Here is a 13,670-nt window from a genome sequence, read left to right as displayed (position 1 = left end):
ACCTTCGGCTTTTGTTTTGAAGATAAATTTCGCTGTTTCCTTTGCGCTACACGCTACTTTCCCTCAGTTAGGTAACAGCTTCCCAGGTCATTTTGTACACGCGAACGGCAGCAGGTCTTACTGCAGATGAAATTTGTCTTTCTTCACAGTCAGCGGTTTAGAACCCAAAGTTAAAACACACATTGTTCATCTTTTTAGTGGCGATTTTTAATCCACGTAAAATGGTGTTTTACTTCACAAGCGCCGGTAAGTTGAGCTGCCATTAGCTGTTAGCCTGGTTAGCTTCGCACTCCTTACAGCTGTTTAGTGTCTTTCACGAGTTTCGTGCCAGGTGATTTTGCAGTTTCACTCAGTAACGGCCCACTTCCTGTCTAATTTTTAGTGGTGGGCCCTTCCTTCACGATCTACATGGGAAAAGACAAATATGAAAGTAAGAGAGCTGTCCTTTGATCGCGCACTCACGCCCTTCTCTACCTTCCTCCGATGTGTGCTATATCTGTTCATTCCTGTGTTACTTTGTTGCTTAAACACCGGTAATAAATCTCTTATTGAATCTTATCACCTTTTAACTCGAGGCTGTTTCATGCCTACAGATGAGGATCTTATCAAGTATGGATGGCCCGAAGATATCTGGTGAGATTCTTTATCTGAACTCTGAAATAACCTGAATTTTCTGCAGCTGGAATTTTTAAAGAAACTGAGATGAGCAATAAAAGTACGTGGTTCCTGGACTCATAGATAAATGTGTCTTAACACTAAGACACATTGATGATTATGGAATTAACTTTAAGCACCATTTGTAAGAATGTATTGAACGGTCGATGTAAACATTGAGTGAGTTTATAACAGTAGAAACATTAAAGTGCAGTCCGTTAATGTAGGCATGACAAATTCATGTTAGTTTACTTTTGTAATTTAGGGTTGAAATTAGAATAAAATGTTTTCCATGCCAAATATTCACATCCCAGAAAGTTGATTCTGGTCAGGTGGATGCAGCAATTTCAGTCAGTTTAGAGATGGTCCTTTTCACATAAATAGCAGATGAACAAGAACGAGATTTCCATACTGTTGACCCGTAGGATGCTGGTGAAAACAGTACTTCTGCCAAAAACAGAGAAAGAGAGGATGAAGGCCTGATTGGCGGTAGGGAGACAGAATGTAGGAGTTTAGAGAGTAGAGGCTTTAAATGGAGGGACTAGACCGCGAGTGCGAGAGCTTGATGGTTTGGACACGTACAGCAGGGGAAAGTGGAAATACTGAAATGCCAGAAGAGAGGAAGACCACACAGAAGGTTTATGGAGGCAGAGCATGCGATAGAGGCAGATGATCTGCTGTGATGACCCCTGAAGTGAGAGCCAAACGATGAAGGGTTGAATTAAATTTAAAAAAAAAAATGCACCAAGAATTATTTGCAATTATTCAGCATTTAAACAAGTGCTTTGGATTTTCTGTATTACCAATTTCCAGTGTTGGGCAAGCTACGTTGAAAAAGTAATTAATTATAGTTACTAGTTACTTCTTCAAGTAACCGAGTTAGTAACTGAGTTACAATATTCTAAAAGTGATTAATTACTTGAAAAGTAACTTTTGCGTTACTTTAAAAAAACGTTTAACCCTCTGGGGTCCAGGGTATAATTGGCCATTTTTAACTACTTTTGATTTTCCCTCCACATTTTCCCTTTACAAACTATTTACTTTGCCTTGTTTGGTATCATTCTTTTCAGCACAATCTCACGTGTCTGAATTTACAGTCATGTTTTCATTTTGACATACTGTATTAACACAATTGATCTAAAATCAGACAAAAAGCATAAAATCAGAGTAGAAAAAGTTATATTTTTACTGTAACAACCACAAACATGTTTAATGAATCATATTTCTTAACTTTAAATGCAAATATAAATTGTCAATTTTAAAATCCTATGCACAAGTTTTGCAAACAACAAAGTTATTTGCATCCATTTACCTTTTACCCCTTTTTTAAATAACCATTTCAAACTATTTACAGAACAATCAGCTGTTCTTCAATAAGATGCCACACAACTGATTTGTGCCACTCCAAAAAAATAATTTCTGTCCACTATAAAGGAGAACATCACGGCCTGATACCTGCAGGTCTGACAGCAGCAAGTGTATCACTCCTGTTTTTTACATGGAGACAGCAATCGCCTCATTGTTCTGACACACAACACAAAACTATCCACAACACTACACATTAACTACACAAGACAACACATTAACTACACACTCTAAACACGCTAAACGTCACAAATCTCTCACATCTCAAAACTCTCTCTCTCTTTTTCTGCTCTCTCACTCTCTCTCGCCGTCACTCCTAAAACTTCCCCTGTTTTTTGTTGTGGTTTTTGTTACTCTCTGCTTATGCTGATGTCTGCATAAGCAGAGAGTGCTTGCTGCGCTGTCCTTAGACAGTAAACGTGACAAAACTATTCAGGAAAAAACACGCCTATATATTGTTTATCATGACTCTGGTTTTACGTGGCCTATCAACACAGTTTAAAAACTTATATATGTCACCTTGTTGCTTCGTCATCTTGAAGTGGTCATGTGATTGGCTTACCACGACTATTTTATTCTTCCTCAGTCAAACAGCAGCACTCATGCGATTGTTTTGCCCCTTAGCTCCAGGTGTTGTGCTAGACAGTGATCGTGATTACCGTCCGCGGGAGCGCGCAGCTGCTTAAAGCTGTAGCGTCCAGATTACTTACAGCTACTTCCGTGCAACTGATATAAGATGCGGTAAGCTGAACACAGCTTCAACCGTCTGTTTGTTGAAAATAGTAACGGACCGCATTTTCTTCTTAGTAACTGTAACGGCGTTGTAACGATAGGAATAGTAATTAGTTAGATTACTCGTTACTGAAAAAGTAACGCCGTTATTCCCATCACTGCTAATGTCTCTCTCTTTAAAACCGATTCGTAGTTAAAAATAGATGACTTTCATTTTTTTTATTAATATTTTTATTTCCATTTAACTATAATTGTAGATTCTTTTTAGAATTATTTGTTCCTTGCCTTTGAAATTAATAAATTTTTTCTTCTGTGTATAATTTGTTACAGTTTTTCTTGTTAAAATTATACTTTATGGCATCCTGTCATTTAAACCTTCTCCTTTTCCCTACATCCAGGTTTCACGTGGACAAACTGTCCTCAGCTCATGTATATCTGAGAATGCCAAAGGTAAGCATAAGCTCGCCCAATGAGAATGACCCTGAAAAACAGACTTTTAAATAAGAGTTCACACTCCTGAGTTTTTTCTCGGAACTGGCAATTTATTAAGGATCTAATTCTCAGAATAACTGTCACTAAATATAACAGTCGGTTCTCTGTTTTTGGTTGTGTCAGCAACACTCCACATACAAATTCTATGGAAAATATTTGACAGTGATGTAACTATTATGTGATTCATTTCTAGGGTCAAACCATTGATGATATCCCACCAGAGGTGCTGATAGACTGCGCACAACTGGTGAAAAACAACAGCATCCAAGGTAAAGAGAAAATACTCAGGCTGGCCTGAGAGATCCTCTTGTACAAGTTTCTGTCTGCTGTTATTTTTACTGGGAGGAATTTTGTGTGCAGATGTGGTTAAACTTGACGTGTTACATGTTTTCAGGCTGTAAGATGAACAACATCAATGTGGTTTACACAGCGTGGGCCAACCTGAAGAAAACAGGAGACATGGATGTTGGACAGATCGGCTTTTATCGACAGAAAGAGGTCAGCAGACCTGGCTTCATGTACGCTGATGGATTATTATGCAGCAATCAGTGTAATACTCTAACATTACATAGTATTTAGGCAATTTTATGTGTTCGCTAAACTGGCTTTGTGTTCACAGGTAAAGATCGTGGCAGTGGAGAAGAAGATCAATGAGATAATAAACCGTCTGGAGAAAACAAAAGTGGAACGGTTCCCTGATCTGGCAGCAGAGAAGGAATCGAGAGATCGGGAGGAGAGGAACGAGAAGAAAGCTCAGCTGCAGGAGCAGAAGAGGAGAGAGAAGGAGGAGCAGAAAAGGAAAAAAGAGCAGGAGGAGCTCAGGTAGAACAGTGTTTTAGAAATGTTTAATTATGGCTGCATGAATATTGCGAAAACGATCGCATTGATAAGTACGATGACATTTCAGTCTGCAGTAGCACTTATATTTCACGGGAGCCTCACAGCAGTTGATATAAGACACACCACTTTAAATCTACTGATTGGTTTTTGTCAAACTAAATTTCAGCTCTATAAGTTGTGTCCATTTACACAATATTAGTATTTTCCCCTTAAGAGTCAAAACTATGCTAACCAAGCCATAGCAGGTGATTCCTAAAGCACACACTTATTTACGCTTAACCTTATCTGTAACAGCAAAAACCCGACCACATGTACATTTTAGATATAAATAGTTATAAAATAAAAATATCTCAAATAAAGTTTGGCCACTATGTGTGACACTCTTGCGTTTTGGTCACTGCAGGAACTACTCGTCACTGATGAGGACTGAAAACATGAAGACTAATGAGGTGAACACCAAGAAGGATTCTATTATTTGATGTCATATATATATATATTTGTTGTTTAAGGTGTTTTTTTTAGCGAAGCAGTAGATGATGAACAGTCTGTAACTTGTGCTTTACTGCCTGTACTCTGCAGGACGGCAATGATTCAGATGACTTCATGTGAGAGGAGAAAACGAGGCAGCATCAGACAGACAGCCTGCTGTCCGGCTGCTTTAGCTTCCTGTAACAGACACTGAAAAGATTAAAAACAACTCAGACAAACCTTTTTGGCTTTGGGACACTCGGAGCAGAAAGTGAGCCAGCGAGGGATGGAGGCGCCAGGACTCGTGGTTCAGAAACTGCTTTCAGACCGAACCGAGCTGATTGACCTCCTTATCGCAGAGAGGACACGGAGGACGAGGAAGCATGGGGCACCAGGATCAATGAGGGTCATTTTAAGGGGGGAGACATGCTCAGATAGCAGAACATTATCTGATGGAATTTTCACTGCCTGATGATGTTCATGCTCATGATGATAAAACTGTCTGTGTCTGCGTGGGTGCGTTTGTTTCATGTTGTTGCTCCCAGTCACAATATTTTTATTTCCCCGCATGACAGATTTTATTGAATGCAGATCAGTGTATGAATTAAAAATCACGTTTATTATGAAATCTTCTCCTCGTGTATTCAAAATAGGATCAGTCATTTCATTTAGTTTGAGCTCTGATGAAGATACGAAGAAAAAACAATATTAAATTTATACAGTCTTCATTTACAAAAGTATAACATATGTTTTCTTATTTGCCATCATGACTCCTGATGTTTACAGACCAGTGTAAATATCTTTTAAAGTTAAAATGGAGTTTTTGCACAACAATAGCCAGTAAATCATAACGACATGCTGCTTATTGTAATATAGAGTTATTACCTTCGGAGGCTATGAACCCACAGCCTTTAACACTCAGCCTTAATAAACACAAACACTGATCTCAGGCAAGCTGGATGTCTCATTAAAGGTCACATTTTACGCTACACTGGGAATCTTTTCAAGGTGCTTTTAAGTCATTACGCATTGTGATAAAGTACATAAAGAGGTGTGTTTATTGTGCAGACTTACAAATTTCTCTGTTGCTGTTACGGAGAGCTTATGGTCATTTGGAAGATGATCCTCTGTGAGCAACCCTCCCCCACCTTTACAACAGCTGTTTAGGACATATCATTATTTTTAATTTTACAACCTGGTTTATGAGCTTTATTGGGCATTAAAAAGGTTCCTTATCACGCCAAAACACTGCCCAAACTAAAAGGAAGTAATGTATTAAAAGTAATATAAGTAATAACTAACCTGTTCATATATCTGTATAGACCGGAACTGTGCTGTGGCAGCAAGAAGCTCATAACAACCTGGTAATTAATAAATAAGAAAAACACCTCTCTCTCCACTGTTTTGCGAAGTTGTTTTTGTTGTGTTGTGGATATTTCTCACGGGAAGTTACGAAGATTCTCTGCACAGAGGGTTTTTTCATACGACAGGATTGGATTTCTCGCCCTGCAGTGATCTGTTGTAGTGTTTGTCTGCTTTTAGTTCACGGTTAAATAAATTTGGAGGATGCGGGCATCGATCCCGCTACCTCTCGCATGCTAAGCGAGCGCTCTACCATTTGAGCTAATCCCCCACTGGCGTCTACAGTTGATCACAGGAATCCTAGGCTCGCTGACCGTGACCGTGGAGCGCTAGAAGCAGGAATACTGAAAAGAGGAACTATCCCAGTATAATTTCCAGAAGCAAAGCCCACGTGTGTCCGTTCACAACATGTGTGATCAGTAAAGGTCACTAAAGTAGACTTGTCTTAGAGTACTGCACCTCTAGTTATTAAGTTAAACATGTAAACAGGGTGACCCAAGGTCTCACACTGGTTTGATCCCAAACCTCTGCTGATAATGACCCATGCCTTTTTTCAGTAAATGGTAAAAGTTACTACACTCCTCCCTCTTCTCATTTGCTGTGGTTGATGCTGTGGGATATGATTTATTTTTGGTCCTGCGTCAATACACAGTCCGAAAATATCTGTTCGATTGACCAGATTAATTTTACTTTCATCTCTGAAATACGCTATATGTATTTGCTGGTGATTCGCTTCAAAGTCCAACCTTTCTTACACATTTTAAGACGCTCGCTGTCTGATGACGTCACTCGGCGGAGTCTCATGTGGGGGATTAGCTCAAATGGTAGAGCGCTCGCTTAGCATGCGAGAGGTAGCGGGATCGATGCCCGCATCCTCCAAAAGAATTGATTTTAGGCACAGTGAAATACCCGGAAAGTTTAGTTTAACCGCCTGGGTTTGTTCAAAATCACTACCCTTTTATCTTGTTCGTGGCCAAAAATGTCCAGGTCTGTAATTTTTATTATTTTTATGATTTTTGCCATTTTTCTGCATAAAGCTTTTAACTAACTTCAGTTCTTTCCATAAATGTAAAATAGTTATTAATTTTTACATTTTTGACCAAAGCCAGTTTGATTGTCCACTGCACTAGATGGAAGACAACCTCAATTCTCACAATTATATATATTTGCAGTGCTACTGGAATTTCTTGTATTATTAATAGTACATTAATAGACATGTAATTTATTCACATCAACACTGATTATAATGCATAGTTATTTTTGTGAAGGGAGAGCAAAAACATAAAAACTCCCTCTCAGCTTGTTCGTGGCCAAAAATGACCCATGCTTTTTTCAGTAAATGGTAAAAGTTACTACCCTCCTCCCTCTTGTAATTTGCTGCGGTTTATGCTGTGGGATGTGATTTTTTTTTTTTGGTGCTGCGTCTCCAAGAAGAGAATAAAAAGTCCGAAAATATCTGTTCAATAACCAAAATTAATTTTACTTTCATCTCTGAAATACTCTTTCTTACACATTACATATTTTAAGACTATTTATCAGTGTATGATGACGTCACTCGGGGTAGTCTCCTGTGGGGGATTAGCTCAAATGGTAGAGCGCTCGCTTAGCATGCGAGAGGTAGCGGGATCGATGCCCGCATCCTCCAAAGAATATTGTTTTAGGCATCGTCACAAAAACATATGTTTGCACAGTGAAATCCCTCTCATCACTTACTCGGACGGTTCAGTTTAACCCTGGGTTTGTTCAGAATCACGACCCTTTCAGCTTGTTCGTGGTCAAAATTGTCCACCAACATATTAGGTCTGTAATTTTTATTATTTTTTATATTTTTATTATTTTTAAACCCCTTGTTTACGTTTCCAAAATGCTATAAAATTAATATATCTTTTAAAAAATCCACTTTCATTGACTTGATTTTAATTCAAATTCAGAACTTTAACCCTTTAAATACAATTCACTTTCACAGTCCAACCTCTCTCACACATTTTAAAACTATTTATCGGTGTCTGGTGACGTCACTCACTGACTGATTCAAGCGGCTTGTAATATTATTGGCCACCAGATGCCACCAAAGACGATGGTGTTAAAAAGTAATGAACCTTTGAGTAATGAACCCTTTTCTATACAAGCTTCAGTGTTTCAGAAAACTTAATTTGGCCAACACTAGTAACCTCGTGCACATAAAACTTAGAGTGTATTCAAAGTAAATAAAGTTTATTTATTTATTATACAGACTTTAAAGATAAAAATTTTCTGTTGATGTAAAACTCTAATGCTAGAGCACTTGCTCCACATGCACAGGCAGTTAAAAAGAAAAAACGTTGGCAGACAGTAAATCTAGTTTAGGGTAAGTCTTTCTTTAAAAGTGACTATTTTACTATTTAAACTATTTAAAGCCCAGTAACAGAAAGGTCTGGGCTTTCCTTGACATCAAAGAAAAGCACCATGGGACATCATGGGAAAACAGAGGAAAAGAAAAACATAAATGATCATGTTGCAAAATAATGTTATTACATATTCTTTGTAGTGAATATAAAACATCTACAATAATGAATAAAAAACAGGAAAACTTCAGAAAATCGAAAAGTCTGAAAAGCAAATAAAATAAGATAAAAAGAAAAAGCTAACAATGTTCTCTAAAAAGAGGTAAAATAACTATTTGTAGTTTATATCAAGGACACAATACAAAATAAAATATTAAAGCTTGACATCTTTCAGCCAAGTAAATCATTTACTATTTGTATTGATTCATTTTTATTTGGACTGATCTTTGTAATGATGATGTCCTGTATCTTAAGTGCGCATCAGTCCTTATTTTAACATTGTTTTCTTCAATGATATTTGTTAGGATTGTACGTGATTCATTTCATGTTGAATGCTTCTGTTAAGCCTTTCAGTGCTTGTTCCTTTGTGATGCTTCTCCAGGCCTGTGGAACATCAGCTGGCTTGGCGTCATATTTTTCAGCAAACTGTTCATTGTATTTCACTAAAACATACTTCCAATAGTCCGATGCTTCTACAGAAGGATCTGCTGGAATGTGCCACTCTGGATAATACGCTTTGTAGTCTTTGTAAGGATGCCATTCCTGCTTAGTTAGTGTGTTGCGAAATTTACGTCTACTGTACACATCAGTTGTACATAATGTTTCAACCAGCTTCTCTGTGTCAAGGTTTCTATATCTGCCAAGACCTTGTGGTCGATGCACAGCTGCATGATGCTCAGTGTGTTCTTTCCCTCCAGCCTCACAGGGCACTTTACAAAATGGACACTGTTGTCCACAACCAAACACCCGCTTGAAAAGCTCGTCATGTGGTCTGATTGGAAGCTTTTCCAAATCTGCAGCAATATCTTTGGATTTTGAGAATTCCTGCTGAAGTTCTGCTTTTAAGTCTTCTATTGAGGTCTTGAGACTTTTGATAAATGGATAACATGTGCTTTGGATTTGAAACAGGATGGCTTTTTCATCCTCCTCTGATAATAAGATGTCCTTAATTAGATATTTGTGCATGCTGTTGATGAACTCTGTGATGCTTTCCTTGTTATCTTCAAGGTGAGTGCCATCCTTTGCTTTTGATGCCTTATTTAACGCTTCTGTGATTTTTGTAAATATGACCTGCAGGATCTTGTTTTTCAGTTTGCATAAAGTTTCATCCTCTGACATTTTTTGCTTGACGTGCTCATAAATCCAGTTCTTAACATACATTTCATAGTTACTGATGTACCTCACAAAACTATTAAAGTCTTCTTTTTGAAGTAATTCTCTCTGAATGTTGTACTGGAAATAAGAGCGGGAACTGTACTCTGTTGAATGACAGCTGGTCACAATCTCATCTACAATATCTACTCCCAGTGATCTGTTGACATAGTCTTCCACTGCAGGTTTGATGCAAACTCTGGCAAAATCTTTTGCTTTTCGTTGGCAGTGATCTCTGTCTTTATACAAATCGAGAAAGTCTGACAAGTACTGATTCTTGAGCTTCTCCAGCTGATTTTGAGGATTGTTTTTGTACAAGAACTTTTTGTGCATTTCCAGGAACTGCTTTGTGGCAAAGCTACAAATGTGAAGTTTCAGGTCAATCTCAAACTGTATATTTGTTTTGTGGTGTTTGCAACTGTGTTCAAGGAAACTATCGATTTTCTCCAGAAGATCCCTTGTGAAAGACTCATGGTAATCTCCATTTGTCTTTACTGTATCAAGTACAAACTGTGTGCAAGATTCAATTGCACTGTCTGCAGAGCTCTGACAATCATGTTGGAACCAGTTTTTTACCATTTTGAACCAGGAATCTAAATGGACATTTTTAACTTTAAATGGCTGTTTTCCATATTCTTTTAAGCCGTCCTGTAAATCCTTGTTGACTTTCCGGTTTAAGAAATTTTTTTTCAGTTGCATCAGGACTGATCCTGCGATATCTCGGTGTTCCAGACCACACACATTTATTGTTGCGTCTGTCCACATCTTTTCAAACACATCTGTCAGCTGTTCATCTGACAGAGATGTATTTGTGTAGTTACCCAAGAGCTGCATGACCTGCTCTTCAATCAAATCTCTGTATTTTCTCTGTATATCTTGAGCCTTCTTTTTGCTGATCTTTAGCTGAAGGGCACAATCAAGTTTAATGGAGACAGACTGTTGAATTTCTTTGGCAAGGCCAATAATACTTTTAGAGAAATCGTTCTTGTATTTCTCTATCAAATTTACATCTCTGTCTTTCCTTTTATAATAGTGAATTAGTTTCTCCATCATTAGCTTTTGTTGGTGTGTTATTTTGTCAGACAGTTGAGATTTTTTGGAATGAACCACTTTTTCCCAAGTGTTAACTTCTGATTCATTGTCAGTATTTAAGATTTCTAACTCTGCTTCTGTCTGCCAGCAGAAAATGTGTTTTCTGAACTCCCACTCCCATTGACTAAACTCTTTGCAAAGGTTGTCATAAGCATGAGCCACAAGAGTGTTTCTGAAACTAAAGATAAAGTTTTCATATTTGACTGCTCTCCACAGACTTTTCATCCATTCGAGAAAATCTGGGATCTGTGTGGCTTTTCTATCTCTGTCATCTTTCATTATTTCCAAAAGAGTTTTCTTGAAATCTGCTACAGCTTCACTGTAACCTGTGTTCACTGGTGCCATTGGTGGGGTTCCATGCCAGAGTCCAGGGATGTTCCAGTGGTTTTTGTCAATTTTGTAGTCCAGCACATCAGTGAATGCATTAATAGAAGGTTGCTTTTCCATTTTAGCTGCAATTTTGGTCATTTCGTTTAGCTGGTCCAAGAGATGTTTCCTCTCTGTCATGCACTTGGAATGAGCTGAAACACCAGCAACATTTTGGTGTACAAAATGACAAACTGGCTTTTTACCAATTTGCCTCATCCTCAAAAATGCATGCACTGTGATTTGTAGGATATCTTTCATTTCAGTTGCATTCTCCATTGCAATGTTAATAATGGTTACATCACTTAGACCAATGACAAAGGTTGCCAGCTGGTTGTCGTGCTCATAACTGTCTTCTAGTTGTGCCATGTCAGGAGATTTTAGACCTTCTGTATCAATGAGAACTATGAAGTCATATTTCAAATCAGTTTTTAAATCTTCACCAACTTTGAGGAAGACCATATAAGCCCCTCTTGTGCATCGGCCACTGCTGACAGGAAACTGCACACCAAACATGGTGTTGAGGAGTGTTGATTTCCCTGTACTTTGAACACCCAACACAGACACTACCAACAGTCTGCTCTTCTCTCCAACCTTCCTATGAAGCTCCATCAGCACATCTGTCACCCATCTCTCTGGAATATTGGAAGCATCTCCATCCAAGAGTTCTAAAGGATATCCATCAAGCAGCATTTTAGCTACAACACTTGGCAGAGCAACTATTTCATCAACAGTTTTTTGTGAGTGCAAAGAAAACTCATAGATCAGCCCCATCTCTCTCATGTAATGCTCTATTCCTAAAGAGCTCTCCAGCAAAGCTTGATCCAGCTCTGCAATGAGTTCGGACTCTTTCTTCCTGCACTCTTCTTTAAATTTCTTTCTCAATGCGGAGAGTTTTTCCCGTGATTTTGTATCAAGCTTCAGTTTCATCCATTTTAGGAAATAGTTTTGTTCTTCCTTGTTGTTCGTAGATAGGTTAGCAATAAAAGTTCTCATTGCTTTGGACAATTTGTAGGTACTTTGCTCCTTCTTAATTTGCTTCACTTCTTGCTGGAGCTGACATTTGTACTCTTCCAGTCCTGAGTCACCAAAATCTTTTAATCTACACTGTTCCTTTTCCAACTGTGACAACCTCTTCCAGTTATCTCCCTGCAGAGGAAGTTGTTGCTTCTTGTAGTCGGATATATTGCGGACTCCAATGCCCCTCATAATCTCTTCAGCTGCCTTTTCTTGGTTTTCACTCCTGCATTCAGCCACAGACAAACCAAGTTCAACAGCTTTGTCAAACATGTTGATTATTTTCATTGTGGTTACATTTGAGGTCTTAATAGCTGCACAAATATTTTTTGAAAACTCGACAACGTTCATGTTTGAGCGTTTAATTTGGATGCTGGATTTTGGTAAATCTAATTTTTCTTGTGTCACCTTCACAGACAATATGTCTTCTTTTGCATTCCTGTCTTTGACATCAACTACCAAGAACAGTTTTGTTTTCACATTTGGTAGAGAAAGCAAAATCTTCTGCTCATGTTCTTCAACTTTGTCCAGGAACACAAAGACAGCAGTTGATACTTGGTAAAGAAAATTGAATTGTGTGAGCGACTCACAAATGTCTCCTCGCAAATTAGCGAAGGCGGCTGGCTCTGGAAAAATGTCAAGATTTTCTCTTCCACTGGGCAGGTACCAACAAACCTCAACCAGTCCATTGGCAATTTTCTTTTCAATTGCTCCTCCTTCCATTTCTCTGTGAATGAAGTAATTGTGATTCTGTTGACCTCGGCTGAGAATGATATTTAAAAGCTGTGACTTGGATAGGTTGCAGTTTTTCAGCCTCACAAATGAATAGAGTGGTATATCTGCTTGAACAATGTTGTCTTCAACAAAGTGTTTTGATTGAGATAACTCATGTGGAAGCCATTCTTTGACAATGTCTCTCAGAGCCCAAAGCATCAGGTTACACTGACTATTTTTACTATGAGGCATCAACAGTGGGACAGAAAACTGGCACATTGACATCTTGAGGGTCATTTGCTGTTGCAAGAAGCTGTCAGCACATTTGAAAAGTGCTACTATGATGTCAACTGGGTTAAACCTATCGTCAGTGTCATCTGTAGGGCAAAAGTCAAGGTCATATTGATCATTAAACAGATCCTCCTCATGGTTATTATTCGGTACCTGTGTACAGTCCCTGCACTCTGCATTGATTTGAAACAATCTTCCAAAGAAACACCATGGTATATCTTCCACTGTTTGAACAGTGTGATTATATGTGTTGCTTTTGTTGATTTCTAATAGAAGTTGCAGAGTCAGCTTGTTGGGATAAAATTTTTCCAGTCCAAGTTTGGTGATAAAGTTTAACAGGCCTAAAGAAGACAAACAGAGAAGTTGAAATTAAAGACAATAATTGTTAAAAGAACTTCTTTATAATCTGTTACTTAATTGTTGACTATGTTTGTTATTTAACTATAGATATAATTTAGGTGAATGAAATATTCCAAACATAAATAGAATATAAAGGAAAGATAGGATGCAACTGATGTACCATTTTCCTGTTTCATAAGATACTTATATAACTAAATCACCTATTATCAGGGCGACCGTGGC

General features: G+C 38.1%; 1 protein-coding gene and 3 non-coding genes across 4 annotated transcripts; 3 read left to right on the top strand and 1 right to left on the bottom strand.

Annotated features, from left to right (window-relative positions):
* The first annotated feature begins 56 nt into the window (after window positions 1-56).
* ccdc25 (coiled-coil domain containing 25) lies at window positions 57-5,179 on the top strand. Its single transcript, XM_004550617.3, has 9 exons — window positions 57-246; window positions 383-430; window positions 594-633; window positions 3,150-3,201; window positions 3,437-3,512; window positions 3,638-3,741; window positions 3,863-4,065; window positions 4,487-4,532; window positions 4,663-5,179. Exons 1-9 carry the CDS (start codon window positions 222-224, stop codon window positions 4,690-4,692), a joined length of 624 nt encoding a protein of 207 aa, XP_004550674.1. The 5' UTR covers window positions 57-221; the 3' UTR covers window positions 4,693-5,179.
* Window positions 5,180-6,111: 932 nt separating this feature from the next.
* Window positions 6,112-6,184, bottom strand: trnaa-agc (transfer RNA alanine (anticodon AGC)). The gene has a single exon. It is a non-coding gene; the product is annotated as a tRNA-Ala (tRNA).
* Window positions 6,185-6,719: 535 nt separating this feature from the next.
* trnaa-agc (transfer RNA alanine (anticodon AGC)) lies at window positions 6,720-6,792 on the top strand. Its single transcript has one exon. It is a non-coding gene; the product is annotated as a tRNA-Ala (tRNA).
* Window positions 6,793-7,485: 693 nt separating this feature from the next.
* On the top strand, window positions 7,486-7,558 carry trnaa-agc (transfer RNA alanine (anticodon AGC)). Its single transcript has one exon. It is a non-coding gene; the product is annotated as a tRNA-Ala (tRNA).
* The last annotated feature ends 6,112 nt before the right edge of the window (window positions 7,559-13,670 follow it).

Source organism: Maylandia zebra, linkage group LG15, assembly GCF_041146795.1.
Source record: "Maylandia zebra isolate NMK-2024a linkage group LG15, Mzebra_GT3a, whole genome shotgun sequence".
Taxonomy (NCBI): Eukaryota; Metazoa; Chordata; class Actinopteri; order Cichliformes; family Cichlidae; genus Maylandia; species Maylandia zebra.
The sequence above is the reverse complement of the archived record's forward strand: the minus strand, read 5'-3'. Positions and strand labels throughout refer to the sequence as shown.